This window comes from Marmota flaviventris, chromosome 13 (assembly GCF_047511675.1).
Source record: "Marmota flaviventris isolate mMarFla1 chromosome 13, mMarFla1.hap1, whole genome shotgun sequence".
NCBI classification, from domain to species: domain Eukaryota; kingdom Metazoa; phylum Chordata; class Mammalia; order Rodentia; family Sciuridae; genus Marmota; species Marmota flaviventris.
Genome location: NC_092510.1, coordinates 100,081,032 through 100,100,083, shown reverse-complemented (window position 1 = coordinate 100,100,083; position 19,052 = coordinate 100,081,032). Strand labels below are relative to the sequence as shown.

Sequence of the window (19,052 nt, the reverse complement as noted above, 5' to 3'; positions counted from 1 at the left end):
GATTGCCAGGATGGCATCTCTGGTCCACTGGTGCCATTACCACGTCTGTGGCTCTGGGTGATAACCAGTTGCAGTGTTTTGTTGACACACACCAACACATGTGAGATGTGCCAATACTAGAGAGTGAACATGGGGTGCTGTACCACTGAGCTGTATCCCAGTCCTTTTTATTTTTCATATTGAGACAGGATCTTGATAAGTTGCCTAAGCTGATGTGGAATTTGCGATCCTCCTGCTTCACCCTCCCATGTAGCTGGCATTACAGGCATGTACCACCGTTCCCTGCATTAAATGTATTATTGATTTAATAAAATTTATCAGGAAGCAAAAAAAGAAAATATTCTAATAAAGTGGATTATAAAACAACATACTTTTATTCAAAAGTTAAACTTTGAGAAAGTATATGTCTTAGAATCAAAGTAGTCCCTCAGGACTCTTTCGTCAGCTGGTTACTTGAGCTTCTGCTCTACACCGTTCCTGGCAGGAGATACTTGGGACACTGAGCAACAAGTCAAGGTTCCTGCTCTGGTGGAGCTTGCTATGCCTGGACCCAAACTCTCCCCTCTCAATCAGACTTAGCCTGTGATTGAAGAGGTGGACTCTGGATCTTTGCCTATAAATGTACCTCTGTTCTGGCCTCAGTTTGATGACTGGATGCCAGAAGAAAATCACTCCTAGGGTCCCTGCTCGTGTGGGCTGTGACAGGGCAATGATTGCACTCAGCTGCTTTTCTAGAACGGTGGTTAACAGCACCCTCCGTGTTCCCGAGCATCTGGTATGGATGGGAAAACACCAAAAAAGTGGTCACTTGATGGCTGTGAGCTCCACAGATATGCATTGCGGGTGGTCTGGGCTGCAGGAGAGGAGTGGTTCAGAAACAGGGTTGGCTGCAGAATTGCACTCCAAGGGCCACAGGAGGGTCAGTGGAGCCGGGTTTTGGTTTCCTTCTCCCTGTGCATATCTGCTACTTTGTACATGTACCCATGCTCAAATTGTAGATGCATCAAAACCTGGAACATTTGGTTTGAGAAATAATAACCACATACATAGCACAACCAGAGTGTGTGTTCCTCATGATAAAGATTAATCAGATCTTCACTCGTATTTTTGGAATGAATGGAAAGGGTACTAGTGTTTGTGTCAATTTAAGTCATAGAAAATAAGAAAAATAATCCTATATAAATATGGATTTTTTTTATCTTGCCTGTATAAGGGACTATTGGGTAGAATTTTTGTGAGAAGTTTCATTTTTTGCAAGCAGTATATCTGGGGTTGAAAGAAATCTGCCAAAAAGGAAAGTTTGTGTTTGTGACAGGCTGATGTAATCCATGTTGATCAGGATCATCTGGGACCAGGTAGTCCTTCTGGGTTCTCAAGCTTTAGCACCTGGAAGTTGCTGGGTTGGCTGAGGGCCTGGCATTTCTAATAAGTCCCCTGGTGCTGGGGCTGGGGTTGTGGCTCAAGCGATAGCGCGCTCGCCTGGCATGCGTGCGGCCCGGGTTCGATCCTCAGCACCACATACAAACAAAGATGTTGTGTCCGCCAATAACTAAAAAATAAATATTAAAATTAAAAAAAAAAAGTTCCCTGGTGCTGCTGAGGAGCAGAGGGCACACTTTGGAACCATGCTCTAAGTATGGAGAGGAAAAGGAAGGGTCTTAGGGATCTGAACTAAAAACTGTAATGTTTCCCTTAGAGCAATCGCAGTCATGATGAATTACATGACAACTCATGTGCATTCACGCGAGGAGCTGGGCTACGTGCGCTCAGTTCTCGAAGCAGCACTGTAAGCAGGTCATGTTGGCGTCATTATTCAGATGATAAAACAGAGGCCCCCAAGGGCTTGTGTGACTCGTCTTGCTGGCCAGAGGGAGAGCTGGGTTGAAGCCACTGCCCAGAACTGAAACAAACCCTGGTAAAATGGAGAGGTAGCTGAAAAATTTCCTGAAAAGACATCATAGGCTGGAGATTCTGGTAGTGAAGCCGAGAAAGCTGCTTCTGCTCTCAGCAGGAGTGTCATGCCAGCCATATGAGAGGGCGACAACAGTGATCTAATCCGTTCTGACAGGAGGGTGGTCAGGAGCTTAGCAGCCATGGAGAAAGCTCTGATGGATCTCACACTTAATGTATATTGTGCCTTGGGATACTAGCTAATTAATTAGGATGACATGCTACTCATCATGATAAGCAAGACATTTAAAAACCAAGCATCCAGAACTCAAGACAAAATTCTAAAATTTAAATTACATTTAAAGTCACACATTGCATCAGTGCTTTAAAAGCACAGTGGTAAAACATTTACAAGCTTCTGAGTTCTTTCTTAATGTGCAGGTGCTCCATAAAAGGAGACTTCTTCCTCCCAGCTTTCCTTTTGGGGATCCTCTTTCCCTCTGAACTCTCCATTTGGGAACATCCTAGAGCTGAGATCTCTGATTTCTTCTAGGCAGTCCGGTCCTTCTAAATATAGGCCATTCCCAATTGTGCATTCCAGCCTGTGTCTCTCCTGAGCTGCCTACTTGGACAGTGTCTCAGTCTGTTCAGGCTGCTATGAAAAAACACCATAAACTGGTTGGTTTATAAACCACAGACATCACTTCTCGGGATCTAGAGGCTGGGAAGTTCAGTATCAAAAGTCCTGGCAGTTGGGTGCCTAGGGAGGGCACTCTTCCCGGTTTGCAGATGGCATCTTCTTCCTGTATGGTCACTTTATAAGGGCATCAGTCCCATCCATGAAGGCTCTGCTCATGACCTGTGCACCTCACAAAGGCCCCACCTCCTCATACCACTGCCGTGGGGGTCATGCTCCAGCATGAATTTTGGATGAATGAAGACATTCAGATTACAGCAGATGCCTTGGAAGCATCCAGATTTCATGTGCCTACCTGAGCCCTTGGTCTTGCACCTCACATCCTGCCTGCTGGCTCCTTGGGTTCCCCGTCTGGTCTTCTTCCCAGTCGTTCATCCTCGACTCCTTTCCCACAGGCCACACCCAATCCCCAGAACATCCTCCTGGGTTTACTTCAGTGGATCCTGGTTCGGGCCACTCAGGCCCCCTCTGCTGAGGTCCAGGCTGCTAGCTGCTGTCCTGGTTTCCACTCTTGGCTCACAAATGCCCATTTGTCTTTCAACACCTAGAGGGTAAATTTGATCAAATTGTCCCACTCAAAATTGTCCAGAGCTTCCCATCACCATTTGAATAAAATCCAGAGTGCTCTCCAGTCCCTGGGCCCTCCCCAACCATGGGCTTTTGTGCCTTCCTTAACCTGCTCTGCCTCTGAGCCTCCACCCTTGCTATGCCTTCTGCCTGGAATGTCCCTTCCCCCAGGTACTATGGGACAACTGCTGAGAGGTGTGGTCAAATCCTGGGCTCAAATGCTGATCACCCTTGGCTATCATGTGACCTTGGGAAGTTTTCTCACCCTCCCACTTTCAAAACTCAGTTTCTTTGCTTTTTTGGAACTGGGGATTAAACTCGGGGCACTCGACCACTGAGCCACATCTCCAGCCCTATTTTATATCTTATTTAGAGACAGGGACTCACTGAGTTGCTCAGCACCTCACTTTTGTGGATGCTGTCTTTGAACTCGCCATCCTCCTATCTTAGCATCTGAGCCCCTGGGATTATAGGCATGTGCCACTGCGCCCAGATAAAACTCACTTTCTTGTTGATAAAATGGATCCAGTGCTGGGGTTGTAAGTTCACACACAGGGAAGGTTCTTAGATAAGGAGTCCTGAGAAGTGTGAGCTCTTCCATGTGCTCCTTTCCAGCCTGAGCTCTGCTTTCCCCATCTGAGTCGGCTCTTGCCTGTGTGTGTGTAGGACCTCAGTCCCTCCTCTCCAGCTAATCAGTGACATTACGACAGATGTCCAGCACATTCTCAAGGAAGCCTTAGGGATCCCACAGGGGCTACCTGTGGGGGCTACCTGTGGGGGCTTCAAAGGTTCCCCGCAGTCCCCCGCAGAGACCTTCCCTGACCACTGGTCTGCAGCAACACTCCAGCACTTTCCATACCCTCAGGCCTGCTATTTTTTTAAATGAAGCATGTATCTGTTTCTTTTTTGTGATGCTCTTCCTCATTTGGAGGTAAGCCCCTTGTCAGCTGCCTTCACCTGAGCCCAGGGCAGTGCTGGCAGTGGCACAGCAGCTGCTGTCTTGCATCCAGCCCAAGTGCTCAGTGCCTCACCTCGCCTCTGAAGTAATGAGTGGCTGCAGGCAGGGCTTGGAGGCTGGGCTCCAGGGAGGGGTGGAGGGTTGTGGGGGCCTCCCCAGCATGAGTATTGCCTCTCCTGATGCTGTCATTGTCACATGAAGCAGAGACTGTGGGACCCCTAAGGCTTCCTTTATAATGTGCTGGACATCTGTCGTAGGTGTCACTGGTTAGCTGGAGAGGAGGAAGTGAGGTCCTGCACACCCACACAGGCAGGAGCAGACTCAGATGAGGAAAGCAGAGCCCAGGCTGGAAAGGTAGCTCCACAAACCTTGAGCCAGTTGAGGCCCTTGAGCTATCCTGCTGGGCCTCCAGGAAGCATCAGGAGTTTAAGGAGTGTTCTCCACACATGTTTAAACTTTCCCCCAAGTAGTTCCAACATGAAAAAGTGACAGAGAAACTTATAATTTGTGCTTACTTTTTGAAAATAATGTCTTCCTCTCAATTCCATGTGGAATTGGGGAATGGGAGGTGTGGTCTTTCCTTTCTGGGGCTAGCCTTAGTTTCTTGCCCAGCGCTTTGCTTAGGAAAGACTCACAGATGAGCAGCTTATCACAAGGCTGGATCTGGATATTGGTAAGGGCTATGTGGAGGACTTTCGCCAGAGGTCCTTGAAGACCTAGGAGCTGTCTCTGAGGGCCTTTGAGTCTGACATGAGGGACAGTTCTGAGCCTGAGCACTGAGGTCAGTTCTGGACAGTAGCTGTGGAACATCACTTCTGGGCCTGCCTGAGTGGGGACAGTAACCTGGGTGGGGTCCCATGTCAGAACTCAGTGAGGTTTGGCCCTTGTGGTTGTTGACACATTTCCTGCAGAAGCGAGGTGCTGGCTAGCTGTAGAAACCCCACACTAGATTGGGATGATAGGCTTTCCAGTTGCCTCAGGGAAACGGCTTTCCTGTCTGGGCCTCAGTTTTCCCATTTTGTTGTAATGAGTCACATGAGCTCAGTGGCTCTTAAGCTTTTTGAGCTCTTCAAGACTTTGGGGAAAGCCATGGACCTCTTCCTAGGAAAATGAACATATGTCTTAGGAACCCCCAAGGCCCATGGCCTGCAAGGTGCTGGCCTATTGATCCACCCACCTCCCTCCTTCATACCGGGTCTGTACATGTGCTGCCCCTCCTGCCCTGCGTGCTCCTGGCTTAAAGGAGGTCACGGTGCTTCCTTGCCCTGTACTGCTCAGTGCTGATGGCAGTGGTGGTGAGTGATTCCTGGTTAAGCTGATGGTGTGAGGCCCCTCCAGCTGTGATTCTCAGACTGACCTGTGAGTTTCAGAGTCCCTGACTTCCTTTGACACACAACACCAAGTGCCTTTGCTTTCAATGTCTCCTGAGCCAGGCAGAACGTTCGCTCCAAAGCAGAGGCTAGAGGACCCAGCACAGTGCTTGAGAACCTGCCCCTCGCACCCTGCTGGCTGACCTCCAGCCGCTCCTTCCCTTTGTACGTGCACTGGACCTAGCCACAGCTCCCACTTAGAGTGTTCCCACAGCGCTTGGAGCTTCCTCAGATTGTTGTGTTTTTCTCCAGGAGGGAAGTGACCAACATGAGACTTTCCTCCCAGCAGACAGATTCACAAAGCCTAGAGCCTCGCCCCGGGTGGGTGGATGCACCATTACAGGGCTCTGTGGCCTGTCCTTGCTTTGCCATTGCTGTCTTCAAAAACACTCTCCCTCAAGAAGTCGGCAACACTCCGCAGAGCTCTGACACTGTGTCCAGTAGTTTCTGGCATGTAGGGGAGGGCGCTCCTGAGAACTCCTCACTTCCCCTAGCCACAGTGTTACCTCTCTGGTTTATGACACCTTCCACAATCCAAATGTTATTCCTATGGTGCGTTTGTGACGTTTCATTTTAGTTGCACTGAGAGAACGAGTTACTTATCACAGTATTGTAGCAGACCTTACTGTAATGTGGGGGAGAATCCCCGTAGGGGCAAATCGTTTTTCTTAAGTGTATTGTTTCGTTTCGTTTCCTTCCTTCCTTCCTTCCTTCCTTCCTTTTGTAGGTGGACACAATATTTTTATTTTATTTATTTTTATATGGTGCTGAGGATCGAACCCAGGGCCTCGCACATGCTAGGCGAGCGCTCTACCGCTGAGCCACAACCTCAGCCCCAAGTGTATTGTTCCTAAGGCTTGGTAGTGTGCAGGTTAAAATGGCAGCAACTGTTTTTGTGTGCTGAGACAGGGTTTCACTATGCTGCCCAGGCTGATCTTGAACTCTTGGGCCCTGGTGTTCCTCCCACTTCAGCCTGCTGGGTAGCTGGAACTCAAGGCATGCGCCACCACAGCCAGCACACAATAACTGTTCTTTATTGAGCATCTGCTGTGTGACAGCATTTTTAAAACATCTTATTTAATCTTTAAACTACTTGATATAGTGGGTGGCAGAGTTGTACACATTTTACATACGTGAAATCCAAGGTTTAGAGAGGTTAAGTTTCTATCCCAAGTTGCTCAGCTTGGAAGTACTCACACATTTATCCCCCTGTCCTTTTTTCCCTCATCTGCTGATGAGGAAATAGGCAGCAAAGTATGAAAATGAAAATTGGGGAACTGGATCCCACACTCTCAATAGAATATAGACCTGATTTCTCCCATTGCCTCCCCCGCCCCACTAGGGCCTCTGGGACCTGGGGCAGAGGCCCCTGCATTCTGAGCCAGGGATTTGGGCTTGTGGTAGCACTGTCATTCTTCAAGGAGTGACGGCTAACTTGGGGTCATTGTGGTCTGACCGAAAGCATCAGGCTCATCTTCGATCCTTGCCAAGTATTTGTGCAGGATTGTCAATACCACCTTGGCTGAATAGTGAGCTTTCAGCTTCTAGCAGCTTTATACTTTTGATTTGTCCTGTCTTCGTCTCACGTTATCTCCCTAAAGTATGAACCGGAGGTGGTGGCTTGTCCATCTTGGATGACGAGCATGGCCACCTTTGGTGATGGCTCTAAACCACTTGGTCTGAGCTGGGAATTCGGGAAGAATCCATGAGATCAGGTTCTTCTGCTTGTCTGTCCCTCTCCCACCCAGAATAGTTCACATTGGATCATTTGGGGGCTGTGATTACCTGAGAGGCAGTTGAACCTGAGTTCTCATTAAAAGCTGTTCTCAGAGAAATCCCAGTTCATTTGAAAGTGTTCTCCTGACATGAGTTGTTTGGATTTTGGGGTGTATTTGCTTATGCACACACCGTTACGAATGTGGCAGCTAAGGAACCGCAGGGCCAGATCTGAGCCCAGATCCTACCTGATACGTTCAGTGTGTGTGCCCGGTGAGGGACTGCCATACTGCCAGGCCTAGGCACAGGGGAACAGAGGTGCAGTTGAGACCCTAGCACAGGGCAGGGAGGCGTAGCCGTGCTCCAGCTGCCTCCCTCCACTCTTGCCAGGAAAGGAGGGTTGACTTATGATCAAACTGCTTAACCAAGTTGAGCGCTTCTTCACCTGTCTGCCCGTTTGTTCAGCAGTTAAGCTGTGTCATGTGCCAGGTATCTACCTCCTGGGTGGCATTGTCAGTGCTGCCATGTATTGGCAGGTCAAAGCTTGGCTTAGGTGAAAGGGGAGATTAAGATGCAAGTTGTTAATCAGAGCCTTTTTGATCTACTGTGGTTTTGAAGATGATCTGAACATAATCTGAAAGAAAGGGGGTCAGATATTACATCTGGTGTTGATATAACATTTTACCTAAGGAAAACTGGCACAGTGTTTACTGTGAAAAATCAAGGAAGCCCCTTGGCAGCATCTTGGCAGGGGAGTTGATCAGTGGAGGGGAGTTTGTGGGGTGGGCTGCTGTGCCAGCTGACAGATGCCATGGGACGTGGGCATGCAGAGCCCCTGCCCTTGGCTCTCCAGCTGGGGTTGCAGTTGGCCTGGGAGGAGCTTAGGATCAGAAAGGAAGCGGAGCCTTCGTGACTTTGCTCTTGGCTGTTGCCTCACTGAAGAAGTGAAACAGACACGTGAAATTTGCTTTGCCAAGTTTGGAATCTGAGGATATGACTTTAGAAAATGATTCCTATATTTATGATCAAAATATGAAGACTTAAGATCTTGTAAAGATCTTATAGAGGGGTTGGAGTTGTAGCTCAGTGGTAGAGCACTTGCCTAGCACATATGAGGCACTGAATTCCATCCTCAGCATCTCATGAAATAAATAAATAAAATAAGGTATTATGTTTTAAAAAAGACCTTGTAGAGATCTGGTCCAGCTCACTCATCCTCTATGAATGGACAAGGTCATCTCTTCAGATGGAGGTGGGGCTGATGCAACTCTGAAGCCAGGGTGCCTGGAAGTTGTCACAGCGTGGAGTTTCTCTGGAATTCCATCTCTTTGTTTCTGTGGGTCTTTATTTAAATATTTCTAATCCTATAGTTCTATAATTTGCTCCCATATATTACATTCATGCCATGACTGAAGCAGGAAACCTCCCCCCCTGAGCTAACATAGCCTTACAACTAAGATTATGAACATTTAACAGTGCCCATGGGCCAAAAGCTTCCTGACCACTGGGCAGCATGCTCAGTCCTGCATAATTGCTTTCTTTTATTTGATCCTCATTATAGCTGAGGAGGTGAGACTGATATGTTGCCCATTTAACAGATAAGGAAACCAAGGCTGCTGCACTTGTTGGCAAGGACAATAGCAGGGCTGGAATTTGAGCCCAGCTGGGTGGCCCCAGAGCTGACACTCTTACCCTGGATACTCAAGGGGTTCCTTAAGGGTTTTTTTAACCCCAAATTCCGGGATTGAATTAAATGTCATTCACCTTGACATTTTCTTCTGTTTTACCAAAGAGTAAATGGCTTTGTGTCCTTGTGTTCTTCTGGCAAAGCCATTATTTAGAATGTAGGTGCTGCAACACTGTCTCCAGCACAGTCACTGCTACATGGGGTGCAGCTTGGAGCTCCAGGTTGCAGACTCCTGGCTACATTTGTGCCCTGTGGTCTTCTTTTGGAAACAGGCCTAGCTTGCATTTTGGTGTTTGGTTTTCCTCTTGGATGCACAGTATGAATGACGCAGCCTATTTCACTGATGGATTGCCAATGGGGGCGCGTGATCTGGGAGTGAGACCCTTCTATAGAAAGTGTGACTTTGGCCTTTGTGAGATTGCTTCTTGAGGCACACCCCAGAACTGGCCCATTGTGACTTTCAGCTTCACCTTCTCCCACAGGGAAGGCAGTATTGAGAGTTTGGAACACAGTCCATTCTCTAGGGCTTGCTGATGAGTAACCGCCACAGCAGGGCCGGGCAAGAGCTACTTAATATAGACTATTACGAGGCCCACCGGTAGGGCGCGAGCAGGCCCTTTCCGCTGGTTTCCTCCCTGGGACTGAAGAGTTTGAAAGGCAGAGGCTGAGGCCTTTCCGAATAGAATTCCTCCTTTTCCTCGGGAGGGTGTGCCAGGGCTCTGCTGCCGGGTTATGTGGACTATCCCAGAGATGAATCCCATTTCTGCCAGTGACTCTGTGGTCTTTATTTGCTGTTCAACAAAGACGCCTGGGCTTGGAAGGGCCCTGTGATCCCCTTGGCTTTAGAATGGGCAATGCTGTAGAAAAACAGAAGCCCTTGAGACGAAGCCAACTGTGCCCCTGGAAACAAGGTAAGAAAGTCCTGGCCTTGGTTTCCTGAAGAGTCAGGGAGGCAGGCTTCTGTTGGGAGACTGGCTCAAGGCCAGAGCTGAAACTGCCTGGGAAACACCTTGCATATCAGAAAACTCCACAGTCCAGAGTGGTTTAAGGAAATTAACAGACACTTTTAAGGAATAAAATGATTCACATCTCATTATGATGGCTTGGCTGAGAATTCAGTTCCACTTGGGATGTTTTCTTCAGTGTAGATGGGTCTGTTTGTTGAAATTGTACAGCTTTTAAGACATTTTCCAAAGTCAAAGTGTTGATACTCAAGAGTTTGAGTCTTTTGTGATATTTTTGTTTTAGAGAATGTTATTAATAGATTTTAAATATATACTGCCTTCCAACGAATTCAGAGTACCTTCTGTAAAAATTCCTCGTGTTCATCCATCTTAGACTTACTCCATCTCTAAGGGTCTCCTGTTAGCGTCAGATCTGAGGAGAAGGAAGCCCCAGCAGGGCAGTGCTCCTGGACCCTGAGGGCCTTCTAACAGTGAAATCCTGGGCAGTTCAATGTCCGACACCTCTTCCACTGCTGTTAACACAGTAGACCAGCAGGGCGCAGGCCCGGAGGGCATGTCAGGAGTGGCACTTGCCAGATTTCACCAGGTCCTCACCTTGACTTGCCAGAAACAGTCATGATAGCATGTGATCTACAGCAGGACAGCTCCTTGGCAACTGTGTACGGGTGTGTTAATGGAACAAAAAAGTAAACTGGAGTAAAATGCCTAGAAATGCTAACACTGTAGAATTTTTTTGTTGTTGTTTTAAAGGGAAACATAGAGTGATGCTAATTTACTGTCAAGCTCCAGCTTTTCAGACTCTTTGTAATCATTCTTTTGTCTAATGTGTTACTTTTTAAAATTGGTGCATTACCATATACAGCCAGAGGAATGAGAAGTTGTGCTACATTTGTGTACAGTATGTCAAAATGCATTCTACTGTCATGTATAACTAATTAGAACAACAACAAAAAGAACCAGGATGGAGAGTTATAGAAAAAAAATACAATAAAAAATAAATTTAAAAATAAATAAATAGGGGCTGGGGATGTGGCTCAAACGGTAGCGCACTCACCTGGCATGCCTGCGGCCCGGGTTCGATCCTCAGCACCACATACAAACAAATATGTTGTGTCTGCCAATAACTAAAAAATAAATATTAAAAAATTCTCTCTCTCTCTAAAAAATAAATAAATAAAATTGGTGCATTATAATTACACGTAAGAGTGGTATTCATAATGACATGTTCGTATGTGTGAGTAACATAATTTGTTCAGTTTCATTCCCCAGAACCTCCCTCTTCCTCCGTTCCTTCCCTCTGCTTGCTTTCTTCTTCTCACCTGCTCTCCCTTCTGTTTTCATGAGATCCACCCCGCTTCTCTCTGGATTCCACATGAGAGAAAATATAACATTACGTCTTAGTGGTCACTGATTGGATCCTGATTTAACAAGGGGTTATCAAATACATTTGGGGGACGACTGGGGAGAACTGGACAGAAGATTATGATGGGAAACCATTACCCACCCCTCTTCATGGAGCCTGGAGCCTGGAGCTTGCCAAGCCTGCCTCTACCCTATAGCTACATCCCAGTCCCTGTTGTTACTTTCCTTCCATGTGGCAGCAGCGCTGAGCTGTGTAGAAGAGTGTTCTTTTTTTTTTTTTTTTGGCTGGTCACGCTGAAGTATTAAGGGTGAAGAGTTCTGTTGTCTGTGATTCACTTTAGAATTATTTGGGGACTGAGGTGTGGCTCAGTGGTGGAGCACTTAGCCCTTGGTTCCACCTTTAGCCACCAGGGCAGGGTGGGTAAGGTTCAGCAAAATAATACATACATAAGTAAATGGTACCTATGTGAACAGAACAAGGCCAGTTCAAAAAATATCAACACCCAGGTCAGGGATGTATGAAGTTAGTTAAATTTTCTTTAATATATTTGAACCTATTTTTAAAAATATGAAAAAGCCAGCTGCTGAATCACTGCAATGCAGTGTCCCTCAGGATGACCTGTAGCATAGGCCATGTTTACCAAGGCAGGTCAGGACCCTGCACTCTTCTGAACTCAGTGTCTGTGGGCTGATGTCTCCAGCTGCCCAGAAGAAAATCAGCCTTGATCCAGTAACTCAAAGCACCACTTTTATGGTAGAAATTTATATACTTACTTTTGAATTATCTCTGGTTCTTCTTTAACAATATCAAGAGTTAAAACTTCTTATATTATTCATCAGAAGCAGCTGGGTTTACAGATGAATTTCAAGGGAGTTCCACCTGCTGTTTTGTTTAGTGTATTTTTCACCAGGGTGAGTGCAGTTCTAGGACCCCCAAGACCAGGAGGGCTTTGAGGATTCATGTGGGTGGGGAATGAAGAGTGGAGCAACTGATGGCCCAGGATCCCATTGGCCAGGATCCTGTCTTTGCGGGTGGGGTGTGTGTGTGTGTGTGTGTGTGTGTGTGTGCGCGCGCGCGCATAAGCCAGACCTAGGATGGAGTTTGTCTTCCTAGTCAGAACCCAGAGCTGTGTCCTGAGTTGCTCCCTGCCCTGCAGAGGAGTAGGCCTTCACGGCGTGCTATTTTGTCTCTGTTATGAAGCTGTGCATGTTTTGGACAAGCCACACAGTCAGGGTCTGCTTCAGAGCTAGTTAGTGGGAGACCTGGCTCGCCCTCCTGGTTGCTACAGGTGACCAGGACAGCCCCGGTGGACCCTGACTTCTGCCCAGCCTTCTGCCCTGTATTGGAAATCAGACTTCAGTCAGAGCCCTGGAGGATGGAAGGGGAATTTAAAGGAGATCATTGTCTGTGATTTAGATCAGTTACTTTGTTTCTATAGTGCAGTTCTAAAAAGTGGAATTTTGAAGTGGTGGAACACCTGTGTGAGAGGCCTGCCCCCGCCGCCCCCCCAGCTCTGCTTATCTGCCACTGCAAATGATTCCAGGCAGTGCAGGACATGCACCCAGCCAGGGACCAACAGCATGCTGTCCGACTTACTGTTCTGGTTGTTTTTTAAAAATATTTTTACAGCCCCAAACAAAAATGCTTTATGTTCTTTTTCTTTTAATATTTTTAATTGTAGATGGACACAATGACTTGATTTTATTTATTTATTTTATGTGATGCTGAGGATTGAACCCAGTGTCTCACATGTGCTAGGCAAGCGCTCTATCACTGAGCCACAACCCCATCCCCTGCTTTATGTTCTTCACAGAAATGAATAATTTCTGTGGTTGATAAATTCGACTCATTGCCATCATGAGTTCTAGAAGGTCTGCATCAGGTGAGAAGCAGGACAAGACAGTGGTGGCAGTGTGGCCCTGAGGGCTCCAGCAGTTCTACCTGTGTTTGCCATCTGACCTTGTACAACTGAATCCCTGTGGCCTCACCTTCTCCAAGTGACTGCCTCTTACCAAGTTTTCTTAGTTCCTTCAAAACAATGGGAATTTTTATTTTAAAAATCTGTTTACCACCTGATTGTGAACCCCCTAAGGGCTGGGCACATGGCCCTTGTGCCCCTGGAGTGCTGCCTGGCCCATTGTCACCAGGTTGTGAATGAGGATGGGCATAGCAAGGATAACGCCTTGTGGTTTGCTGCTGCCCCTGTATGTGCATGGAGTGCCATCTACCAGTGCTGGCCAGGGCCCTGGGCACTTGTATTCTTAGCCTTTCTTTACCCCCATGGCAGAGATGCTGGAGAATGAAAACAGGTACGTGGTCTTCTACCCTGCAATAATTCTAAATTTGCAAAGAATCATTTTACTGAGGATTGTTCACATTTTAGGAGATCATCTCACAAAAGGCCTTTATAAAGAATCAACATTTAATTTTTGATTATTTACCCAGACATCTAGGGAAACTTTGAAATTGAACTTCTTGAAACAGACCCATAATCCTGCTCTCCTAGGAGGCAGGCAGGTAGGCTCTCTCTTCCTTTCTCAGAAACCATTTAAAGGGTTGCTTACAGTGTTCATTTTGGCCCTGGGAAGTATAACATGGGGGCAGAGGTTTCCTTGGGAATTAAAAATTGCATCAGTAATTACAAATTGAATTGTTGTCTCCTTCAAAGATCCCTGCAGCTTGAGGCCATACCAGCCTGGTAAATGAAAATGTTAATGGTTTGCATGTTTACACACAATGTGCGTGTCAGTGAATGAAGTCAGCACCCGTGGAAGGGCTGACTGTAGAACGCTCAGCCCACCACCTGGTTGCATGGGATGTGCAGTGTTGGGCAGGAGACTGGCAAGCAGAGGCTGAGCTAGGGAAGGATTTGCCTTGGCTTCACTGTCTAGGTTCCTGTGCTGTAGGGGCAAATTTAGAGTTTTGGTTGCAGCCAGCAAGAGGTGTTTAGACTTGCCTCTGCACATTAAGTAGTGAAGAGGAATCTGGGAGCTGGATACCCATGTGCCAGGTAGTATCCGTCCAAAATGTGCAAGGGCCCAGTCTGCCCTCTGTCCACTTGCCCAGTGCCTTCCAGCTTAGGGAAGGGGACAAACTCTTTACATTCTCAAGCATGTCCTGATCTGTAAGTGAGATTATAATGATTCCCACTTCCAGGGAGTATTGTGAGAGTTAAATGAGATGATTCATGTAAAGGAATTATAGCCTTCAGCATACAGAAAACATTTAATAAATGATAGCAATGCTTGTTATCATATGTTGCCAAGTAGGAAGAACCTGGATTTATCAGGTCCATGGACATGGGTCCTAGGCCTTGCTTTCTCCTGATTCCAACTAGTTGTGTGAGTTTGGATATTTCTTTACCCATTTCCTTCTCTCAGTCAAAGGGAAAACAGTCCCCTTGACGTCTGTGATTCAGTGACCATTGGTATTGGTCTCTGTCATTCACATCTGCAAACTACTGCTGCTTCTAGCACTTTGAGAAAGCCTCAGTTTGGCTGAACTCTGTGGGCATGGGAATGCTTTTTGTGGTGTTAAATGCCTTTTAAATGGTTACTGCAGGACAGGCCTAGGTGAGCTACTCTGGCTGTCTTGAATACTAACTTCCCACTTTGCAATACTGTGTTGTGATTGTTTTATTCATAGATATACAGGGTTATGAGCCTAATGCTGGAGCCTGGTTGCCAACCCACTTTCCATTGGTTGACCTTGGGTATGCTTTTAAACTTCTGGATCTCAGTTTTTCCACCAGCAAATAGTATTTATTTCATAGGGTGGCAGGAGGATCGAGCAGTTTGTGCATGTTTGCTCAGAACAATGTCTGGCATGAAGTAAGTGTTTGGTAAGTGTATTATTGGTATTATTTGGGGGCTAAATGCAGAGAGTTACATTTTATTTTAGTTGAAATGCTGTTACATTTTGTCCCTTGTTGCCAGGGATGAAAACCTGAACCTGTGTAAGCCAGACCAGCACACTATTGCTGACCGGCATCCCCAGCCCTGATGTTGCATTATTAAAGAAAAATGGGCAAATTCGACAAAGTGCAGGCTCAGGGTCTAGAGCTAAAGAACCTGAAGGTGAGTGGGAGAATAGGTGTTGGCTGTTGCCATTCTTTTCCCCACAGCTGCTGTGCACACACACATTTTTCACATGTTGTCAGCATGTGCAAATAATTTCACCCTTTAAATTATCTTCTGCATGGTCTTCACAGCTACTGTAATGACTGGCATTCTGTCATGTCAGTGATCACAACTTATCACCTCACTCGCTGCTGCCAAATATGGGAAGTACATCCCCTTTCTGCTCTTAAGGTAAGGTGGCAGTGAGTAGCTTCCAATCGAGGGCCTTGATTTCCATTGGATGCTTTCCTCAGGGCGAGGCTCAGCTTAAAGCTCCTGGCCAGTATCGTTGGAGAGGCCTAAAGGATCTTGTCATGTTGTTTTCCAAAAGGCCACATCTGTGTGAGCAATGTGTAGCCACAAGCTAACTGCACATCAGTACTGATGTTTTCCTTTTAAAATCGTTCTTATAAAACTCAAACTACACTTGCTAATGCCATACTGATGACTTATCTGATGACATGGAGCTCAGGGAATGGGTATGGGAAGTTCATGAGCCATTATCAGTGCCAAAGGTCCCATTTTGTTTTAAAAATTTGATTTCCCACAGCTCTTTGATTTGGGTTTGACTTAGTCACATTCCAGTGCTGAGTTTTATCAAGAGAGACCTGAAGCCTTGTTAAGGAAACCCACTTGCCATGGCAGCTTTTTGTCCTCTGTCTCCCAGAGAGCAGTGATTATTAAAGAGTTCCCTTACAGGAAAGCTGCAGAGTGAGCCTGGAGGGGCTAGCCTTGTTGGTGGAGTGCTTGCTGCCGGACAGCAGGGCAAGGACCCAGTGCATCCCCTTTGCTCTTTACTGTTGAGGGCCGACTCTCTCTCCTTTGCCACCTGCTTATGTATGATGGGGCATGGTCTGTTAGCAGCTTGCTGCCCTCGAGGTGTCCAAGCAGTTGCGATGGGTGAGGGTGTGTCTGTGTCTGTTGAGTCTGTTCATCATTGAGGTCTGAAGCCATGTTGGGATGTGATCATAAATAGGTCCAGAGTCAGGAGAGAAGGTTTAAAAGCAAAAGGTTATTCAGCATGCTTTTAGAGTTACTGGTGTCTTGAGCTAGAAAGTTAAAAAAAAAATCTTCTAAAATGGTTCCCTAATTTTACCAGGAAGAAACTGAGGCTTAGAGAAGTGAAGTGACCGGTCTGACACCCTGTAGCTAGTGTGTGGTGTGGTCCATCAGGATAGTGATATAACAACAAATGTGAGTAATACCAAAGCCATGCCACACAGCACAGCCTGTATCATTAGACCATGTGTGACACAGTGACGTGTGTAACAGTGGGCTGGGTATGAGGCGATGCCAGTGGCTTCCTGTGTGTAGGCATAGTGCTAAAGGTCAGTGTGCCCTGCTGGCTCCTGTGTGTGTATGCAGTGGGCGTGTGACTCTAATCACCCGAGCATTGTGTTTTATTAAGCAAAAGCTCAGATGTAGGAAATGAAAACCATACGTGTGAAAGAGTTTTTCTCATGAGAAGAGTAGGGTGTTGTTTTGGGCGTGGGTAAGAAAAGGGAAGGAAACGGCTCTGTCATCAGATCTCTCCAAGTTTAGAACAATGTCTGTGCCTCACCACTGGCTTTAGGATGTGCTTTGCCCTGGGAACATGCGTACAGTGCATTTCTGGGTTTAGCTCTTTCTTTTCCAGCTGTTTAGAGGGCGTCACCATTATTTGAGATAATGGCAATAGCCAGCAGCCACTTTTGTATCTAATTACCTCTCCAGTTCTTCTCAGGGATGCTATGAGGCACTTGATTTCAGAAGTCACTTCATGCTGAAGTGCTGGGGACTCTTACAGGGACCCTTGTGGACTATGCAGAGGAGTCTGCCCCAGGATACTTGATCTGTGTTAAGAGTCAGTAAACTTCTTAAAGGGCCAGATAGTGAATATTTTAGAAGAAACAAAATTGAGACTATTATGTAGATGCTTATATAACGACTTTAAATGAAATTCATTTAAAAGTATAAGGACCATTCTTGCTTGCAAGCTATAAAAAGAGGGCCTTGCAAAAGGTGGCTGAGGGGAATTGGGTTATAAGCAGAACTTTGCCAACCCCTGGCTTCCAGTGTCTTTGGTTTGGGTGTTTTTTTGTAGTAATTGTACTCTGTGAATCAGAAACAAATCACTCTTCCTTTGCAGAAGGTCATAGCATCTTCTGGTTCTGGCTATGGTTGTGCACACCTGTAATCCCAGGGACTTGGGAGGCTGAGGCAGAAGGACCTTAAGTTTGAGGTGAGCCTGGCAACTTAAAATAAAAATGAATAGGGCTGGGGATGTGGAGTAGAAGTGGAACACTTGCCTAGCAGATGTGAGGCTCTAGGGTCACTCCCTAGCATTGCAAAAAAAAAAAAAAAATCTTCTGGTTTTCAGGTTAGAAAAGGACTTAGATGTTGTCCTGCGATTGCCTTGTCTTTGTAATCAGGGCCAGGCTGAGCCTTTGCTTCTAGTCTGCCACACCGAGTGTGGAGTGAGTGAGAGGAGGTGGGAGACTGGGCCTGAGCCCTGGCACTCTAGGATCAGTAAGGGGAGCACCTGGGGATGACCATCAGGCAAGATGCAAAGGTGGTCTTTGTGTTTTTTGTAGTCTGCAGGGTAAGTGAATAGTCTCCTGCTATTTATTTACCATGTAACCCTGTCTGCCTCAACTTGTGTGTCTGTAAAAGGAAGGCAGACTGTGGCAGCTGTCTCTGCGAGGAGTACAGGAGAGTCTGCTGCAGCACTCAGCTCGAGGCCTTGGGGTCACTGTTTTTCAGACCTATGCGCTGAGTCTTCATACCTTGATGATTGCTGCACACTTTGAAGGTGTGTCCTTGTGTTGCTTTTTTGCTTAGTCACCCATGCACCAAACTGTATCTATCAGCATCTACTGTAGGGCAAGGAATCACTGCCTGTTTCCTTCCTGTCCTCTCTTTGTGATTACCATCGTGATCTTTGGAATGAGTTTGCTGCGTACCTACTTCCCTAAGGTGCTCACTAGGGATTAGATTCCACGTAAAGGGGAACGCCACGTAAAGCCAGTCAACCCTAAGACATCTCTTCACTCACCAGGAATGTATGGTCTATAGCAGGGGCCTCAGGCTTTTTCTGTAGATTCATATAGTAAATATTTTAGGCTTGACAGGCCACATAGAATCTCTGATGCACATACTTCTTTATTTTCTTCTTATAATTCTTTTAAAAAGTAAAAAATATTTGTTAGTCCTGGGCACTTTAAAACAGGCCTTGGTCTACATGAGATGACTGTGGTCCAGCATGGCCTAGCAATCTGCCTCATGGCATTGACTCCCAGGTGTGATTCCCTCCCACACTAGATCAGGCTTGAGCAGAATCTTCTAAGACTCCATGCTCTGCCTTCCTGTCTCTCCTGGAGGCCTGGCTCCCAGGAAGGCCAGCTGCCCTGTCATGAGGATCTGAGGCTTCTTGCCCACAGCACCCTGATGAGCTAAGTAAGCAGCTGTCACTGCCCTGCTGGAGCCTTAGGTGACTTCAGTGTCCTGGGTGCACTGGAACCAGAACACTGTAGCGGAACTCCTCCTGCCTCTAAGGTAATTTAGAAATCTTTAGCAGTAAAGGGGAAGCAGTGAGGAATTATAAAGAATGATTGCCTACCTGCAGAATGCAATTGTTTGGTTATTGTGTTTTGGTTTTTGCTAGGAAGTATCTATGCCAGTAATACATGGCAACAAATCTGTTTATGGTCAGGGTGAGATGAGGGCATGATGTGGTTCTTCT

General features: G+C 46.6%; 1 protein-coding gene across 5 annotated transcripts in view; it reads left to right on the top strand.

The window, feature by feature from the left end:
• Rapgef1 (Rap guanine nucleotide exchange factor 1) overlaps positions 1–19,052 on the top strand; it is a 123,846-nt gene that overhangs the window by 13,956 nt on the left and 90,838 nt on the right. For 2 of the 5 annotated variants that reach the window (XM_071601089.1, XM_071601088.1), the window contains exon 1: positions 9,590–9,796. The exons of 2 other annotated variants lie outside the window; for them this stretch is intronic. In XM_071601089.1, the coding sequence (XP_071457190.1) occupies positions 9,733–9,796 (64 nt within the window). In that variant the 5' untranslated portion in view covers positions 9,590–9,732. Of the gene's footprint in view, positions 1–9,587; positions 9,797–19,052 lie in introns of those variants that run through there. One more of the 5 variants, XM_071601091.1, reaches the window with a different exon arrangement.